Source organism: Nicotiana attenuata, chromosome 2, assembly GCF_001879085.1.
Source record: "Nicotiana attenuata strain UT chromosome 2, NIATTr2, whole genome shotgun sequence".
NCBI classification, from domain to species: Eukaryota; Viridiplantae; Streptophyta; class Magnoliopsida; order Solanales; family Solanaceae; genus Nicotiana; species Nicotiana attenuata.
The window spans coordinates 28,586,621-28,603,283 of record NC_031990.1 but is presented as its reverse complement, the minus strand read 5'-3'; the positions used below and the strand labels follow the sequence as shown (position 1 = coordinate 28,603,283).

General features: G+C 42.8%; 2 protein-coding genes across 2 annotated transcripts; one reads left to right on the top strand and one right to left on the bottom strand.

The window, feature by feature from the left end:
* Window positions 3,449–4,339, bottom strand: LOC109217826. The gene is made up of 2 exons (XM_019382102.1): window positions 4,048–4,339; window positions 3,449–3,873 (listed from the first exon to the last, which is right to left on the bottom strand). Exons 1-2 carry the CDS (start codon window positions 4,337–4,339, stop codon window positions 3,449–3,451), a joined length of 717 nt encoding a protein of 238 aa, XP_019237647.1.
* LOC109217817 lies at window positions 11,415–14,388 on the top strand. Its single transcript, XM_019382090.1, has 3 exons — window positions 11,415–11,580; window positions 11,702–11,918; window positions 14,259–14,388. The coding sequence occupies exons 1-3, from the start codon at window positions 11,415–11,417 to the stop codon at window positions 14,386–14,388; spliced, it is 513 nt and encodes a 170-aa protein (XP_019237635.1).

Sequence of the window (16,663 nt, the reverse complement as noted above, 5' to 3'; positions counted from 1 at the left end):
AGATGCCATCAGCAAGAGGGGCAATGAACTATACTTTGAACTTCTAGACGTCCCCCTCGTCGCCTCATTAAAACCTCCCCTAGAAAACCCGATTGGGACAAAACCCGGGTGAGGGAAAAAGAGTGCGACTTAGGTGGCGTCATTTCTCAGAAGTGGAAGTATTTGAGGTGGGTGACATTCCAGTTGTTTTATAGTAGTTTTCCTTCCATTGTTTCCAATTGGAATGCTACTTTGCTTGCTGCTGCTGTGATTTTATATTGCCCATCCCAGTTTGTTCCCAATTTTCCTTCATTTGGGTCTTTTGTTGCTTGTGTTTTGGCCTTGAGGACGTAGTCCCCGACTCTGAGTGGTCGTACTTTGGCCTTCTTGTTGTAGTACCTTTCTGCTTGTTGTTTTTGGGCTATCATTCTTATGTGAGCCATGTCCCTTCGTTCTTCTGCCTCTTCCAGGTCTAGTATTCTGTTTTCGTCATTGCTCGATCCACTCTCATTGGAGTACCTCAGGCTGGGTTCTCCGACCTCAACGGGTATAACTGCATCGGTACCGTAGACCAATGAATACGGCGTCTCACATGTGCTGGTTTTTGGCATTGTGCGATAGGCCCATAACACCTCTGGTAGCAGTTCTGGCCATAGCCCTTTGGCGTCCTCGGCCTTTTCTTTAATATATTAAATATTGTTTTGTTGGAGGATTCTGCTTGACCGTTGCTGGCGGGGTGATATGGCATGGAGAGTATCCGCTTGATGTGCCATTTTTCGAAGAACTCAGTCGTCGTTTTCCCAATGAACTGAGGCCCATTGTCGCAACTGATTTCTTGGGGATGCCGAAGCGGCATATGATGTTTTTCCAGACGAATGAGATGACTTCCTGTTCTCGTATTTGAGCGAACGCACCTGATTCCACCCATTTGGAAAAGTAATCAGTTAAAACCAAAAGGAAGCGTATCTTACCTCGCCCTGCTGGGAGGGGTCCGACGATATCTATCCCCCATTTTATAAACGGCCATGGAGAAGTGACGGAGTGCAGGAGTTCGCCCGCCTGGTGTATCATAGGGGCGTATTTATGGCATTGCTCACTTTTCTTGACGTAATCTGCGGTCTCTTTTTTCATAGTGGGCCAGTAGTATCCTGCACGAATAAGACATCTGACGAGGGCCCGGTTGCCTGTATGGGCACCGCAGTGGCCCTCGTGTACCTCTTCGAGCACACGCCTTGTTTGATTTGGTCCAAGGCATTTGGCCAAAGGACCGCCGAACGTCCTTTTGTAAAGGTCGTGGTTTATGAGGCTGTTTCTAGCCGCTTGTATTCGAAGCTTTTTGGCTTCTTTTTTATCTCGCGGGAGTGTCCTTTCCTGCAAATATGTTATAATGCGGTTGCGCTAGTCCCAAGTTAAATTTATAGAATGTACCTCGACCTGGTCTATTGATGAATGGAGGTGGGTGACCACATTTTCCTTGCTGATATTTTTGGTAGCTGCCGCTAGTTTGGCGAGGCCATCTGCTTCAATGTTTTGCACTCGGGGTATCTGGTCGAGTCGGCATTCGTCGAATTCTGGTAGTAGTTTGTGGATTTCTGTCTGGTACTTCTGTAGTATTTGTTCCTTGACTTGGAAAGTCCCAGTAACTTGATTTACAACGAGTTGAGAGTCGCAGCGAAGGATGAGTCGTCGTGTGCCATACTTGAGGGCTAATTTCAGTCCTGCAATTATGGCCTCATACTCGGCCTCATTGTTAGTCATTTCGGGGCACCGTATGGATTGGAGAATTACTTCGCCTGTAGGGACTTCAAGTACAAGTCCCAGTCCAGACCTCGACGCGTTAGATGCGCCGTCGGTGTAGAGGACCTAGAGGTCAGGTCGTCCAGGGGAAGTGCGAAGCGCTTCTTGCTCGACCTCGATCAATATTTTTGCACTGAAGTCGGCGACGAAATCGGCGAGCACTTGCGACTTTATTGCAGTTCGCGGTTGATATGTTATATCGTGCTCGCTCAATTCTATGGCCCATTTGGCCAATCTACCCGATAATTCGGGTTTGTGCAGGATGCTCCTGAGAGGAAAGGTTGTCACCACCTTTATGGGGTGGCATTGAAAATATGGTCTAAGCTTTCGTGAAGCTATGACTAATGCCAGAGCCAATTTTTCGAGGTAGGGATACCTCGTTTCGGCGTCGACTAAAGTTTTGCTGATATAGAAAATCGGAGATTGCGTACCTTTGTTTTCACGGACCAAAACCGCGCTCACCGCGACTTCAGAGACGGCTAGGTAGACAAGGAGGCGTTCGCCTGGATCCGCCTTGGCGAGTAACGGTGGTGAGGACAAGTAGGTTTTCAGTTTTCTTAGGGCGTCGACACACTCCGAATTCCACTGGAGCCCATTATCTTTCTTTAGCACACTGAAAAATTAATGACATCTGTCTGACGACCGTGAGATAAACCTCGACAGGGCGGCTATCCGACCTGTCAGTTTTTGTACCTGTTTTTTGGTGGTTAACATTTTCGGTATTCCTTCGATGGTCTTAATTTGATCTGGGTTGACCTCGATGCCTCTTTGCGTTACTAGGAAACCGAGGAATTTGCCCGAGGTTACACCGAAGGCGCATTTTTCGGGGTTTAGTTTCATGCTGTACTGCCTTAATATGTCGAAGGCTTCCTTCAGATGATCGATATGGTCTTCTTTCCTTTTCGACTTAACCAGCATGTCATCGATATAGACTTTCATTGTTTTGCCGAGTTGGTCTTTGAACATCTTGGTGACTAATCTTTAGTACGTCGCCCCTGTGTTCTTTAGTCCGAACGGCATGACCTTATAGCAGTACGTTCCTTGGTGAATGATGAAAGTGGTTTTCTCCTGGTCTTCTTCCTCCATGAGGATCTGGTTGTAACCCGAGTAGGCATATAAGAAGCTTAGCAACTCATGTCCTGCTGTTGCGTCGATGAGCTGGTCGATGTGTGGCAATGGAAAAGAGTCTTTCGGGCATGCCTTGTTTAGGTCTGTGAAATCTACACACATCCGCCACTTTCTATTTTTCTTTTTTACCATGACCAGATTGGTGACCCACTGGGGATATTTTGACTCTCGGACGGAGCCATTTGCGGGCAACTTATCGACTTCTTCGCTGATGGCTTTATTGATTGCGGTGTTGAACTTCCACCTTATTTGCCGTACTGGTGAGCAGAGGGGTCAACATTCAGTTTGTGCGAGGCAATGTCTTTTGGGATGCCCGACATATCTGAATGGGAGAAGGCAAATAATCAGCATTATCAATTAAGAATTTATGGAACTTACCTGGTTCTGAGAGATTGTGCCCGATATAAGCCTTTTTCGTGCTGTCGCACTTGTCCAGTTGGACGGGATCTAGGTCCTCTACGGTTGACTCGAAGGCTTTTACGATGTCGGGGTCCTTGATAGCGTCTATCTGTACGTCGGGTTTGGTTCCCGACATTGCTGATTGCTATGCTTCCGCGCTTGCTCCTTTTAGTTGCTGGGTATGTGCGCAATCCTGGGCGATACGGTAACACTCTTGTGCGGTGCGTTGTTCGCCCCGGATGCTGAATATTCTCCATGGAGCGGGATACTTGATTACTTGATAGAGACTTGTCGGGACGGCTCGCGTGGCGTGTATCCATGGGCGCCCTATGATAGCGTTGTAGGTTGTATCTTGATCCATGACGTGAAACGTCGTTTCCAGAGTGACTCCTCCGGCCAGAACGGGCAGCACTATCTCTTTAGAAGTTCGTTCGACTGCATTACTAAAACCCGTTAGTGTTATGCAACGCGGTATTATTTTATCTTCGAGTCTCATCTGCACGAGGACTTGAGGATGGATAATACACGCTCCGCGTCCGTCATCTACCATTATTCTTTTTACATCAGTATCTGCAACACGTAGAGTGATAACAAGAGCATCATAGTGAGGGAAAGACAAACCATCGGTATCTGATTTATCGAAGATGATACTATCTTCGAGGTCATCGTACTATTCATGAGTGATCGACCATTTGAGTTTGTGCGTAGTGGTGAACTTTACGTGGTTGATTGCCGTGTCATCACCTCCACCGATGATCATTTGTATGGTACGGGTGGGCGAAGGCAGTTTTGGGGGTCCCTGGGGTTGATCGCGTCCACGAGCGAAGTTAGCCCGTCCTCGATCGCTCAGTAGTTCTTTCAGGTGTCCTGGGTTTAGCATTCTTGCTACCTCCTGCCGCAAGCCTATGCAATCCTCGGTTGTATGCCCCCTTTCCTGGTTGAATTTGCAAAGAACGTTCGACTTCCGGGTGCTCGGGTCGGATTTCATCTTTTGCGGCCATTGCACCTTTGGGCCGAGCTTCTCTAGGGCATACATTATTTCTGAAGGAAAAACACAAAAGTTATGAGCAGATAAGAGTGGAGGCATACCTCTTTCGTTTGGATGTGGCACGGTATGTCGGGGGGTGGTATATGTGTGCCGTGGAGGAGGTGGGATGGATGTCCTGATGTAAGGTTGATGCCTTTCTTGGCTGAGGCAGGGTAGCTGATCCCTTTGACTATCATTGCGACGATCTTTCCTTGCTTCAGTTTGTACTGACGTCAGCCGTTGGATCGGACCATTGAGGTCGTCCTCGTCTGCCCTTACTTCGGCGCAATAGGCGTTGTGGATTTCTTCCCAAGTGGTGGGGGGTATTTCATGAGCCTATTTAACAGCTTTTGGGTTGCTCTCGACCCGCTCCTGCTTAACCCGTCCTAAAACATCATCCAAACTTGTTCCAATCATCAAAACACCTCAAACAACACCAAAACCATAAATTCTCATATAATTCAAGCCTAAGTTCTTCTAAAACTTCCGAAACACGCATTTGATAAAAAACCCAACCAAATCACCTCCGAATGACTTGAAATTTTACACACACATCCCAAATCACATAACGAAGCTACAGCAACTCTCGAAATTCCATTCCGAGCCTCGGATCAAAATCTCACCTATCAACCGGAATTCGCCAAAATACTAACTTCGCCAATTCAAGCCTAATTCTACACCGGGCCTCCAAAACCACTTCCGATCACACTCCTAAGTCACAAATCATCTCCCGAAGCTAACCGAATCACCGAAAATCACATCCGAGCCCTCTAACACACAAGTCAACATCCGGTTGACTTTTCCAAATCAAACCTTCCTTAAAGAGACTAAATGTCTCATTTCCTACCAAAACCAGTCCAACTCAACTCGACTGCACATGACACGGATAACGAAGCATAAGGAAGCATAAAATGGGGGAAATGGGGCGGTAACTCATGAGATAACTGGCCGGGCCGTCACATCCTCCCCAACTAAAACAAATGCTCGTCCTCGAGCGGGTCAAGAAACATACCTGAAGCCTCAAACAGGTGAGGATATAGGCTCCGCATCTCCCGCTCGGTCTCCCAAGTAGCCTCCTCCACAGGCCACGGAGCATCCACTGACACCTGTCAAGAAAACCCTGGGCATCCTCGCCCTCAGCACTACTGAATATCGGAGGCTGGAGTCTACCAAACCTCTCAAGACGACGCTGCTCATCCTCCGGCATAACTAGAACCCTGAACTCCTACACAGGTGCAACCGGCTGAGCTGGAGGTGCCTCTGGCGTCTGAAGTCCCTGCACTACCTGCTTAGGTGTGCGAGCAGCGGGGGTCTGGGTGCCTCCCCCGGCCTGCGAAGTAGCTGCCACTGTGGTGGCTGAAACTGCCTGAGCCAGGCCAGTGCAAACTGTCAAGATCTGTGCCAAGGTCTCTTGAAGACCCGGAATCACGATGGGCACAGCTGGTGCCTGAACTGGTGCTGCTGGAGTCTGATCCGGAGCTGGGGCAGCTGGGGGATCAACAGGTGCTGCCCTCGCTACTCTGCCTCTGCCACGACCACGACCGCGTCCACGGCTTCTGGTGGCCTCAGTGGGTGGTATTGGTGGTCGTCCACCTCGTCCGGTAGCGCGAGTCCTCGCCATCTGCGAGAGAATGGAATAACAGAAGTTTAGCACTCGGATCAACAAGTTCGCACGACAAGAATTTCAAGAATGTGAAGTTTTTCCTAAAGCTTCTGCAGCCTCTCGAGGATAAATACAGACGTCTCCGTACCGATCCGCGAGACTCTACTAAACCTGCTCATGACTCGCGAGACCTATGTAACCTAGGCTCTGATACCAACTTGTCACGACCCAATTCCCGAACCCGGTCGTGACGGCACCTCTCGTGAAGACAAGGCCAGCAAGAACAAACGAAACACCTCTTTTAGATAATTAGTTAACATAAACAAATCAAAAACATGTTTAAGATAGCCATAATTGCGGAAACAACGATAATAACAAGGAAACCATCCCGACACAGCCCAAACCGGGGTGTCACAAGTCATGAGCTACTACAGAATCTACTATAAGTCTACAAAATATGAATTCCGATACAATAGTCTGGAGAAAAATAAATGATAGAGGATAGGGGAGACACGGGGCTGCGGACGTCAACAGCTACCTCGTAACTCCAAATCACTGCCTGGTCTGGAAGGATCAGCGCTCAGGAGCGGACTCTGCTATGCCTTAATCTGCACACACGGTGCAGGGAGTAATGTAAGTACTCCGACCCAGTGAGTAATAATTATAAATAATGACTAAAGGCATGAAAACACATAAAGGCACAAAGTAATTCTATATCAGGCAGTAAATCACTTAAAGCAGTAAAACCGTGAAGAATCAAATAAAATCTCTTTTAAGAAAAAAACAGGTAGATCAGGTAAAACAACAGGTAAATAACAAGTAGAAATCTGCCCCTCGGGCTCAGTATCAATCGCTCAGAACAGTATCAGCCCCTCGGGCTCACTCTCAATCACTCATCATAGTATCAGCCCCTCGGGCTCACAATCAGATCATGTGGGTACCCGCGCTCACTGTGGGTGTGCAGACTCCGGAGGGGCCCCTTACGGCCTAAGCGCTATATCAAGCCACCTCGTGGCATCATCACTCGGCACTCGGCCTCCCATCACTCAAGCCACCTCGTGGCATATAAAGTATCTCATATCACTCAACATATCCTCACATATGGCCCTCGGCCCCAATCAGTCCAGAAATCATCACAAGCCCCTCGGGCATCAGTAAAATAGTAGTGCTCAGCCCAAACAACATTGGAAATATCATTTAAGTCTAAAAATTCAAGTAAAAGTGGTTGAGTTTGTAAAGCAGTATTAATCAATAGGACTGAGTTCAAGTAATATGTCAAAAATAGTGAGGAAACAGTGACAAAAGTCCACGAAGAATTCAAGTAGTCGGCATGAAGCCCAAATATGGAAATAATCCCAAATCATGATGATAACGAACAAGTCTCAGTCAAATACGCGGTAAAAACATCAATCGGGACGGACCAAGTCACAATCCCCAATAGTAAACAACCCCGCGCTCGTCATTAAGCGCGTGTTTCACCTCAATATAGCACTACGTTGTGCCAATCCGGGGTTTCAAACCCTCAGGACATCATTTACAATCACTACTCACCTTAAGCCGGCCAAAACTCTAGCTCGCTATGCCCTTGCCTCTCAAATCGGTCTCCTCGCGCGTCAAATCTGATCAAAACCACAACGAATACGTCACAATAGGCTAAAGGAACAAAACCCATTCGAAAATAATCGAAAAATATCAAAAATCCCGAAATTTGCAAAACCCGAGCCCCGAGCCCACTTCTCGAAACTCAGAAATTTTCACATCAACGGGTTCCTTATCTCGCCACGAGTCTATACATACCAAGAACTCTCAAATCCGAGCTCAAATGACCCTTCAAATCCCAATTTAAAAATCTCAAAATCTTAGGCCCTAGATCTTCCAATTTTTGCCAAGTTTCCATGAATTTCAGGGTTAATTTCATATAATAATCACGTTTTTAGTTCATAGGACTTACCTCCAATCAATCCTCTTCGAAACCCTCTTCAATTTCTCCCAAATAGCTCTCAAAATGGTCAACAATGGAGGAAAATATGACTTAGCTCGCGGAGGAAATGTTTAAAAACTATTCTGCCCAGCTCCGATTTTCTTCTATGCGATCGCGGGGGACCTCACGCGATCCGATGACCAAAATCCTCTGCAACAGCTGCTGAATTTTCTGCAACATTTTCCAAGTTCCAAACTTCCCGTTAGCCATCCGAAATTACCCCGAGGCCCCCGGGACCTCAACCAAAAGCACCAACACATCCTAAAACATCATCCAAACTTGTTCCAATCATCAAAACACCTCAAACAACACTAAAACCATAAATTCTCATCGAATTCAAGCCTAAGTTCTTCTAAAACTTCCGAAACACGCATTTGATCAAAAACCCAACCAAATCACCTCCGAATGACCTGAAATTTTACACACGCATCCCAAATCACATAACAAAGCTACAGCAACTCTCGGAATTCCATTCCGACTTTCGGATCAAAATCTCACCTATCAACCGGAATTCGCCAAAATACTAACTTCGCCAATTCAAGCCTAATTCTACACCGGGCCTCCAAAACCACTTCCGATCACACTCCTAAGTCACAAATCATCTCCCGAAGCTAACCGAATCACCGGAAATCACATCCGAGCCCTCTAACACACAAGTCAACATCCGGTTGACTTTTCCAAACCAAACTTTCCTTAAAGAGACTAAGTGTCTCATTTCCTATCAAAACCAGTCCAACTCAACTCGACTGCACATGACACGGATAACGAAGCATAAGGAAGCATAAAATGGGGGAAACGGGGCGGTAAGACGACTGGCCGGATCGTCACATGCCTCTTCATTGTATAGTTGCTCGATAAATCGACCAACATCCCGTTTTAGTAACAACTTCGGGGCTCCTGGTATTTTATTGACCCTTTCTTGATGCTCCTTCATCTGGTCACGGAGCGCCTTGTTCTGATTTTCCATTTCCTCCATTTTCTTTAGGATGGCTGCGAGTGCGTCATTACCTGTATCAACAACAGTATGAATGTTACCTGTGCGTGGGGTATCTAGTTCACCAGCGATTGTTGTGGCATCTGTGTGTGTAATGCCTCTACTATCACTTTGAACGGGTTTATCAAGTATGTTGTTCAGAGTGTTTGTCAGCCACTCTTCCAATAGTATTTTTACCGCCGGTGGTGCCTCTCCTATTGCAGACGTGGAGGTTTCCTTCTCGCGCGAAGCAATCACGCTTTCATGCGGGGGAGGTGAAGTATCTCCCCTAGGTGTAGCGCTCGGTGTCACATTTTCGCTATCTTCCCTACCGTCTTCGTTGATGGAGTCCAGGATGTTGGTTGTGACACCTGCTATTGCTGTTAACCTTGCATCTCCCTTTCCTACTATTGTTAGTTTATGCAAAGCTAGGAAGAGGTGACTATCTCTTTTTATGATCTAGATGAAACTAAAATCTTAGCTAAAGAGTCCCCACAGACGGCACCAAATTGTTTGACCAAAAGATATCGAAATCTTTTTGATTAAATCAATTAATGAAGATGATGAGGTAAATCTCAGCCAAGCGTAATAAAATCTAGATTGAGTGATGAAAGAGATGAACAAGATGAATGATACTTCCTAATATGTCAGAATCAAATGATTGCTCATAAATGTGATAACTTTAAATGTAGAAATCAAACGTAATGAATGCGATTGACTTAGGTAAAAGATGATGTTCGGATGATGGTAGGATTCAGAATCCCTCTTAATATCGAACAAAGATGTTAGATTTCAGATCTGTAATCAATGAATAAGGTTGTCTTTTGTATTCAATCTTCGATCCCCCTTTACAAAGTGTTCTCTTCCTATTTATAAGGGACAATCCCCTTTGAAACCCTAAAAAGGTACATAAAGGATATTCGAAAAGCATATCCCAATTGTCTCCTACTAAGCCTATACTATTACAATCGTGTCTCAACTAACCAATCTTGGCCGCTGCCTTTTATCACAACGACCATGGGACGTTACACCATGATGACCTCGTTCCTCGTCGTACTCAGTAGTGGTCGTGGTTGTTAAATTTGGACCTATGCAAAACTGTTAAGAGTAAATAAACAAGTCATTAACAAATTAAGAAAAGTAGTTTTAGGGACCGAAAATTACCTCAATAGGAAAGTTGTAGAAGGTGGTGAAAGGACGACAAGATTTGGCAGATTTGAGTGAGTGATTGCCCTGACGCAAGCGTCGACAGAGAAACGTATGTTTGTGTGTGCTTTAAGGGAGCAACAATTTATTTATAAAATGCATTTATTGAGTACGACTTATAATCGCGCGCCTTGACTTATAATCGCATTACGTTAATAAGACTTGTTAATCTCACTCTTAAACATGCGACTTATACATCAAATGCGTGTTTACGCGATTCCTCCAATGCAAATTCAACCATGTAGATGGATGTGCATCGTATATTTTTAAAAATTCTGATAAGAATTACACATTAATAGAATCTTCCAATCAAAAATCTCACATCTGAACAAAATTTCGCGTATGAGTCTGTGACTATTGAACGACTGCTACCTTGTGAATTTTTTTATCTGTTATCCATACCCGCACACTACACGATAAAAATATTAAATATATTTTTTATAAGAAATATTATTTGAAAATACGGTAGACACAAAGGAACGCACAAATACTATTATTTTATGAACATGTAAATGCACTAAATATTCTTATGTTCAAGTTGTGAGAAAATAAACGTATCCATTAGAAGAAAAAAAACGAGTGATGAAAGGACCTATACACAACTAGTATATCTGAATGCGAGGCTCAAGATAGATAGCAAAAGCACCTCAACTAGCTTACCAGATATAAACATCTCAAGTAGGTATTTAAGAGAAGAAGTTCCACTAGAACGACTATTAAGATTTCCTTCTAAATCAATTAAAATATAATATAGTTTCATATATGTCATACCTTGTTGCCCGCCAATTGATTAGATCTCTATGGCGAAGGTCTAATAAGTAGGAGTAATTAATACCACAATAAAAAGAGAAAGGATATCACATTTCCATAAAATAATTGTTACATCAGATAGAGTGAATAATTTTAGCCATTAATCTATATTCCAAAGAACACTGCATAGACTAACATGCAGTGCTTCTGCCTTAATCATAGAATAAGAGCACTACGTACAATAATATTGCTTTCGTCCATCAAATTTTTTCCCTGCATAATAGACATATGAAGATTGATTAGGGATATGTATGATGGAGTTAAGACTCAGGTTAGGACAGTGGGGGGCGACTCGGAACATTTTCCGGTGGTTATGGGGCTACACCAAGGATTTGCACTCAGCCCGTTCTTATTTGCTCTGACGATGGACGCTCTGACTCACCATATTCAAGGGAAGGTGCCATGGTGTATGTTATTTGCTGATGATATAGTTTTGATTGATGAGACGCGAGGTGGTGTTAATGAGAGGTTGGAGGTTTGGAGACGGACCCTTGAGTCTAAAGGTTTCAAGATGAGGACTAAGACCGAATACGTGGAGTTCAAGTTCAGCGGTGTGCCGGGTGAAGCGGGCATGGACGTGAGGCTTGACTCTCAAGTCATCCCCAAGAAAGGGAGCTTCAAGTACCTGGGGTCGATTATTCAGGGGGATGGGGAAATTGACGAGGATGTCACGCACCGTATAGGAGTGGGGTGGATGAAATGGAGGCTAGCGTCTGGTGTCCTGTGTGATAGGAAGGTGCCTCCAAAACTTAAAGGAAAGTTCTATAGAGCGGTGGCCGGCCATGTTGTATGGTGCAGAGTGTTGGCCAGTCAAAACTTCTCATACCCAGAAGATAAAAGTTGTAGAGATAAGGATGCTGAGATGGATGTGTGGGCAAACTAAGCTAGATAAGATTAAGAATGAAGATATTCGGGTGAAGGTGGGCGTGGCTCCCATGGAAGATAAGGTGCGGAAAGCTAGGCTTAGATGGTTCGGGCACGTGAAGAGGACAAGCCTGGACGCACCGGCAAGGAGGTGTGAACGGCTGGCCTTGACGGGTATGAGAAGAGGTAGAGGGCGGCCTAAGAAATATTGGGGAGAGGTGATCAGGTAGGAGAGGGTGCGGTTGTACATTTCCGAGGACATGGCCTTTGATAGGAAGTTGTGGAGGTCGAGCATTAGGATTATAGGTTAGGAGATAGGAGGCTAGTATGATAGTGTTTTAGGCTGCTAGTTGCTCCAGTTGTGGTTAATACTTCGTTAGGGTCGTGAGTTAGGCTGTAGTATGTTTAATGGCCCTTTGTGTGTATATATAGTATTCCCTCATTAGCCTCCTTGCGTCTATAGTACTGTGCCTTTGTTTCTGCTTAGTGTTATTACTTTGCTATCTATTTTCTGGTTATTGCATTGCTGGTGTTATCTTTCTGGATTCCTTTGCTATTACTGATACACTGTCTATTTCCTTCTTTTGCCGAGGGTCTACCGAAAACAGCCTCTCTACTCCTCCGGAGTAGGGTAAGGTCTGCGTACACACTACCATCCTCAGACCCCGCCTGTGGGATCTCACTGGATAGTTGTTATTGTTGTTGTTGTAATAGACGTATGAAGATTGATATACCATACGAGTATCAAGCTATAGCCATGGGGAATGGAGACACTAATAAACCTATCAGAAGCTATTGAGCTAGGGTTCAAAGTATAAACTAAAGTAGTTATCTGTAGGAGCCCAATTGTATCAATCTCGCCCGAGTTTTGTGCCCTTTTCATTTAGTTGGTAATTCCAAGTTCCATAAAAATTATTTCAATAAGATTATTCATTTTCATTATTTTCATGGTTAATCAAACAAAGTAAATAACAAAAGACATATATAAATTAAGCTTGTATTTTCATGTGAACAAACAGAAAGAATTAGGAAAACTATATAGGTCACAATCGTAGAATGCGAATATAATTCTCAATCACCAAATGCTATTTATAAGTCGCGATCATCAAATGAGATTCATAAATTTCAATCTCATTTGCAATTTATAATTCAAGACACATATAAATTGACTTAATGCATCCATATCATACATTTTTAAAAGTCCTAATAAAATTGTACATTAATATAAATTTTTTACCAAAATTCCACGTTAAAAAATTGAACGATTACTACCTTGTGAATTCTTTTAATGTTAGTTTTATTTTCTTTTTCTTTCTTTTAATCGTTTTCTTTTCTTTCTTTGTTTTTTTCTTTTTCTTAATGTGGGAATGAAGACTTAAATAATAATTAAAAAAAACTAAAAGACATGAGAATTGAACCTAAGATAAAAGTTCATAGCAATACAAATTAGTCATACAACCATTTCATTTGCATGTCTTAAATTCATAAAATTTTAAATATTGCTAATCGTTAATTTCTTAAACATGTTGCTTCCTTTTATTTTCAGTTTACGTATGAGAAATTTTTTCGTATTTTCTCTATTTTTTCAAATACAATTTATAAGTCGCATTCTTCACATGCTATTTATAAATTCCTCAAATGAAATTTATAAGTTAATTCAAGACGCGTCTAAATTGGTTTAATGTATGTGTATTATAATTTTTAATTCTAATAAAAATTACACACTAATATAAATTTTCAACTAAAACTCCCAAATTAAAAAAAATGACTCGCGCTCGAGTTCGCGACTTTTAAGTTGCAATCCTTGACGATTTATAAGTAGTAATCCATTAATGCAATTTATAAGTCGCAATCGAAGAATGCAATTCATAATTCTCAATCGACAAATCTAAGTCGCGATCATTGCAATCTCATTTGCAATTTATAATTCAAGACACATGTAAATTGACTTAATGCATCCATATCCTATACTTTTAAAAGTTCTAAAAAAAAATAATATTCATATAATTTTTCTACCAGAAAGCTCACTTTAAAGAAAAACTCGCGCACAAGTGTATGACTATTGAACGACTACTACGTTGTGCATACATTTAATGTTAGTTTTCTTTTCTTCTTTTTGCTTTTAATCATTTTCTTTTCTTTCTTTGTGTCTTCCTTTTTCTTATTTTTATTTTTATTTTTTTATTAAACAGTCACCATTGATCATTGATGTGCAAAAAGTTACAATTTGAATTTGGCATCCCAAACTTTGTACATGATCATTGAGATGTGACTAATCTTCTATATCCTAGTTAATAGATAACAAAAACAGAGTATGCTCAAGGCGGATCATAGATGATGTTAGAGGGTTTTGTGTGCTTAATTCTAAAGGTAGGTAAGCCCCATTTGTCCATATTTACTAGGCCCTTTATACGGTTAGGGAGATCAGAGAAAAGGTTGAAGATCATGTTTCCCTCAATTCTGTGACTCAGAGTTGCTAAACTATCTGCAGGTCTATTGGCTTCTCTGAAGCAGTGATTGATGTTGAAGCTGTGATCTTCAATCTTTTTCTAGATCTCTTTAATTTGCTTGCTGATGTTCCATGGTGGCTTCCACTCCCTTTTGACACACTTGACTATTAGGAGTGGGTCAGACTCTCCTATAGCCATCTTTAGATCTCTGTCCGCACACCATTTCAGTCCAAAGAGAAGTGCTTCTGCTTCTGCGTAGTTGCCGGTGCCTTCTCCTAGAGGGATGGAGTATGCCATGATGAACTTTCCTTCTTGATTTCTAATAATTCCCTCCCCCCCCCCCCCCCACACACACATTGCCCATTAGTGCAACTTCCATCACTGTTCAGCTTGACTATTTGCGCAGGTGGTCTGAGCCATCGCACTGTGATACTGCTTGTCTGTTGGATCTGTGTATAAGCTGCTCCAGTTTGTCTCCAATGTGTACTTCTAGTAAAACTGTTTCTTGACCATCTGCAAAATAAAAGAAGTGATATTAGAACAGGTTCTATACATTGAGGGTCTAGTCCCTCATATTTGTTGCCAACATCTTGATCTCCAAAGTTCCAACAAATGATAGGTGGGAGATTTTTGGTGATGTATCTCGAGATTGGATTGGGTGATTTGTGGTTCCACCAGGCTAGAAAGGTCATGTTCAAGTTATTGAAATTCCAACCAATACCCAATGGCCCCGCAAAATTCCTCCATATCTTCCTTGCAAGTTCACCTTGGCAGAATATGTGGTTAGTGTCTTCCAGATCAGTTCGACTATTGGTAGAGTTACAGCAATAACATTGGGGAGTTAGAGCAATTCCAAGCCTGGCCACACTCTTGTCAGTGCAGAGTTTGTTACCAACTGCTCTCATAGGAGGAAGACATCTTGAAAAGGAATGTCCTTAGTCCATAAGTTCTTAAAGAGAGGATTGTGGTCTTTTCTTTGCCTAATAGCATTCCAGGTGGAGCTTTATGGTAAATTTTCCCTGATTTGGAAAGTCTCCAGTTGACTTTATCATAGCAATTGTTTTCTAATTCAATGCCTAAGGTAATAGATGAGATTTGGTGCCTTCATTTGGTTGAATGGTGGGGGAGTTCCAGTTCCAGGTGTTGTTCTGAAGAATCTCATTCAGCTTGATGTTTGGTAATGGGACCTCATGGGTAGTAGTCGTATACAGAGGACCCAATGGGCACCAGTTATCAAACCAGAAGGAGACATCTCCTTTTCCAATGTTCCAGACAATATTGAGCTCCATTTCTTCTTTGATGTCACATATGGCTTTCCAATTTTGCGAGTTCCCCTTATTCCACATAATGGTAATAGGGTGATTCGACTCACAGTACTTAGCAATTATGAAAGATCCCCATAGCGAGTTTGAAGTTCTCAGATTCCACCACTGCTTTGCTCTAAGGCTTACAGGTATCACTGAGCCTCCTAAAATTAGCTCCTCCTTCATCATAAGGATAGCACAAATTTTTCCATGCAGCCCAGTGATACTTTCCTCCACTGTCTTTTCCGGACCAGAAGAATCTTGTTACAAATTTCTCAATGAGCTCTATAGTTCATTTTGGTGGGTTTACAGAGGCCAAGAGGTGAATAGGGAGGGCCAGGAGGACATGTCTAATGAGGATTTCTCTTCCTCCGGTTGAGAGGAGTTTGGTATGCCAACCTCCGATTCTTCCAATGATTTTGTTCACAATATCTGAATAAAATTCGATCTTCTTTCTCCCTATTGTCAGAGGACATCCAAAGTATTTAATAGGGAATTTTTGATATTTCATGCCAGTGATAAGCCTTCATTCTGTTGATAGTGACCGGCTGGTCTTGTAGCTCAGTGCAAAGCAGCTCTTGTTCTTATTGATGAGTTTCCAGAGATCTTTCTCATATTCCTTTAAGGTGCTCAATACCAATCTCATGGACCTCTTATTTCCATTACGGAATAGAATAGTGTCATCTGCAAAAGAAAGATGACTAACTTTACGACAGTTAGCCTTCATGTAAAAACTTTTTTATCCCACTCTACTAGTTAGATTGTTCAAATTTGTGAAAGAATTTCAACACTTAAAAATATACGAGAAGGGGAGAGAGGGTCTCCCTGCCTTAAGCCCTCTTAGAGTGAAAGAATCCATTTTTTCTTCCATTAACCAACCAGAAATACCAATTATTGGAGATTATTTATGAATAATCTCGATCCATTGGTCACTGAAACCCCATCTTCTTAAGAACTTTTGTGAGGAAACTCCATGAGACTCTATCATATGCTTTTGGTCATATCAAGTTTCAGGAAAACATTGCCTCATCTTTTGGTTTGTTTGATGTCGTTGATGATCTCTTGTGCCAAGGAGTATGTTTTCTGAAATTGATCTCCTTTAATGAAGCCAGATTGGGTTACTGGAGATAATTCTGGGAAGA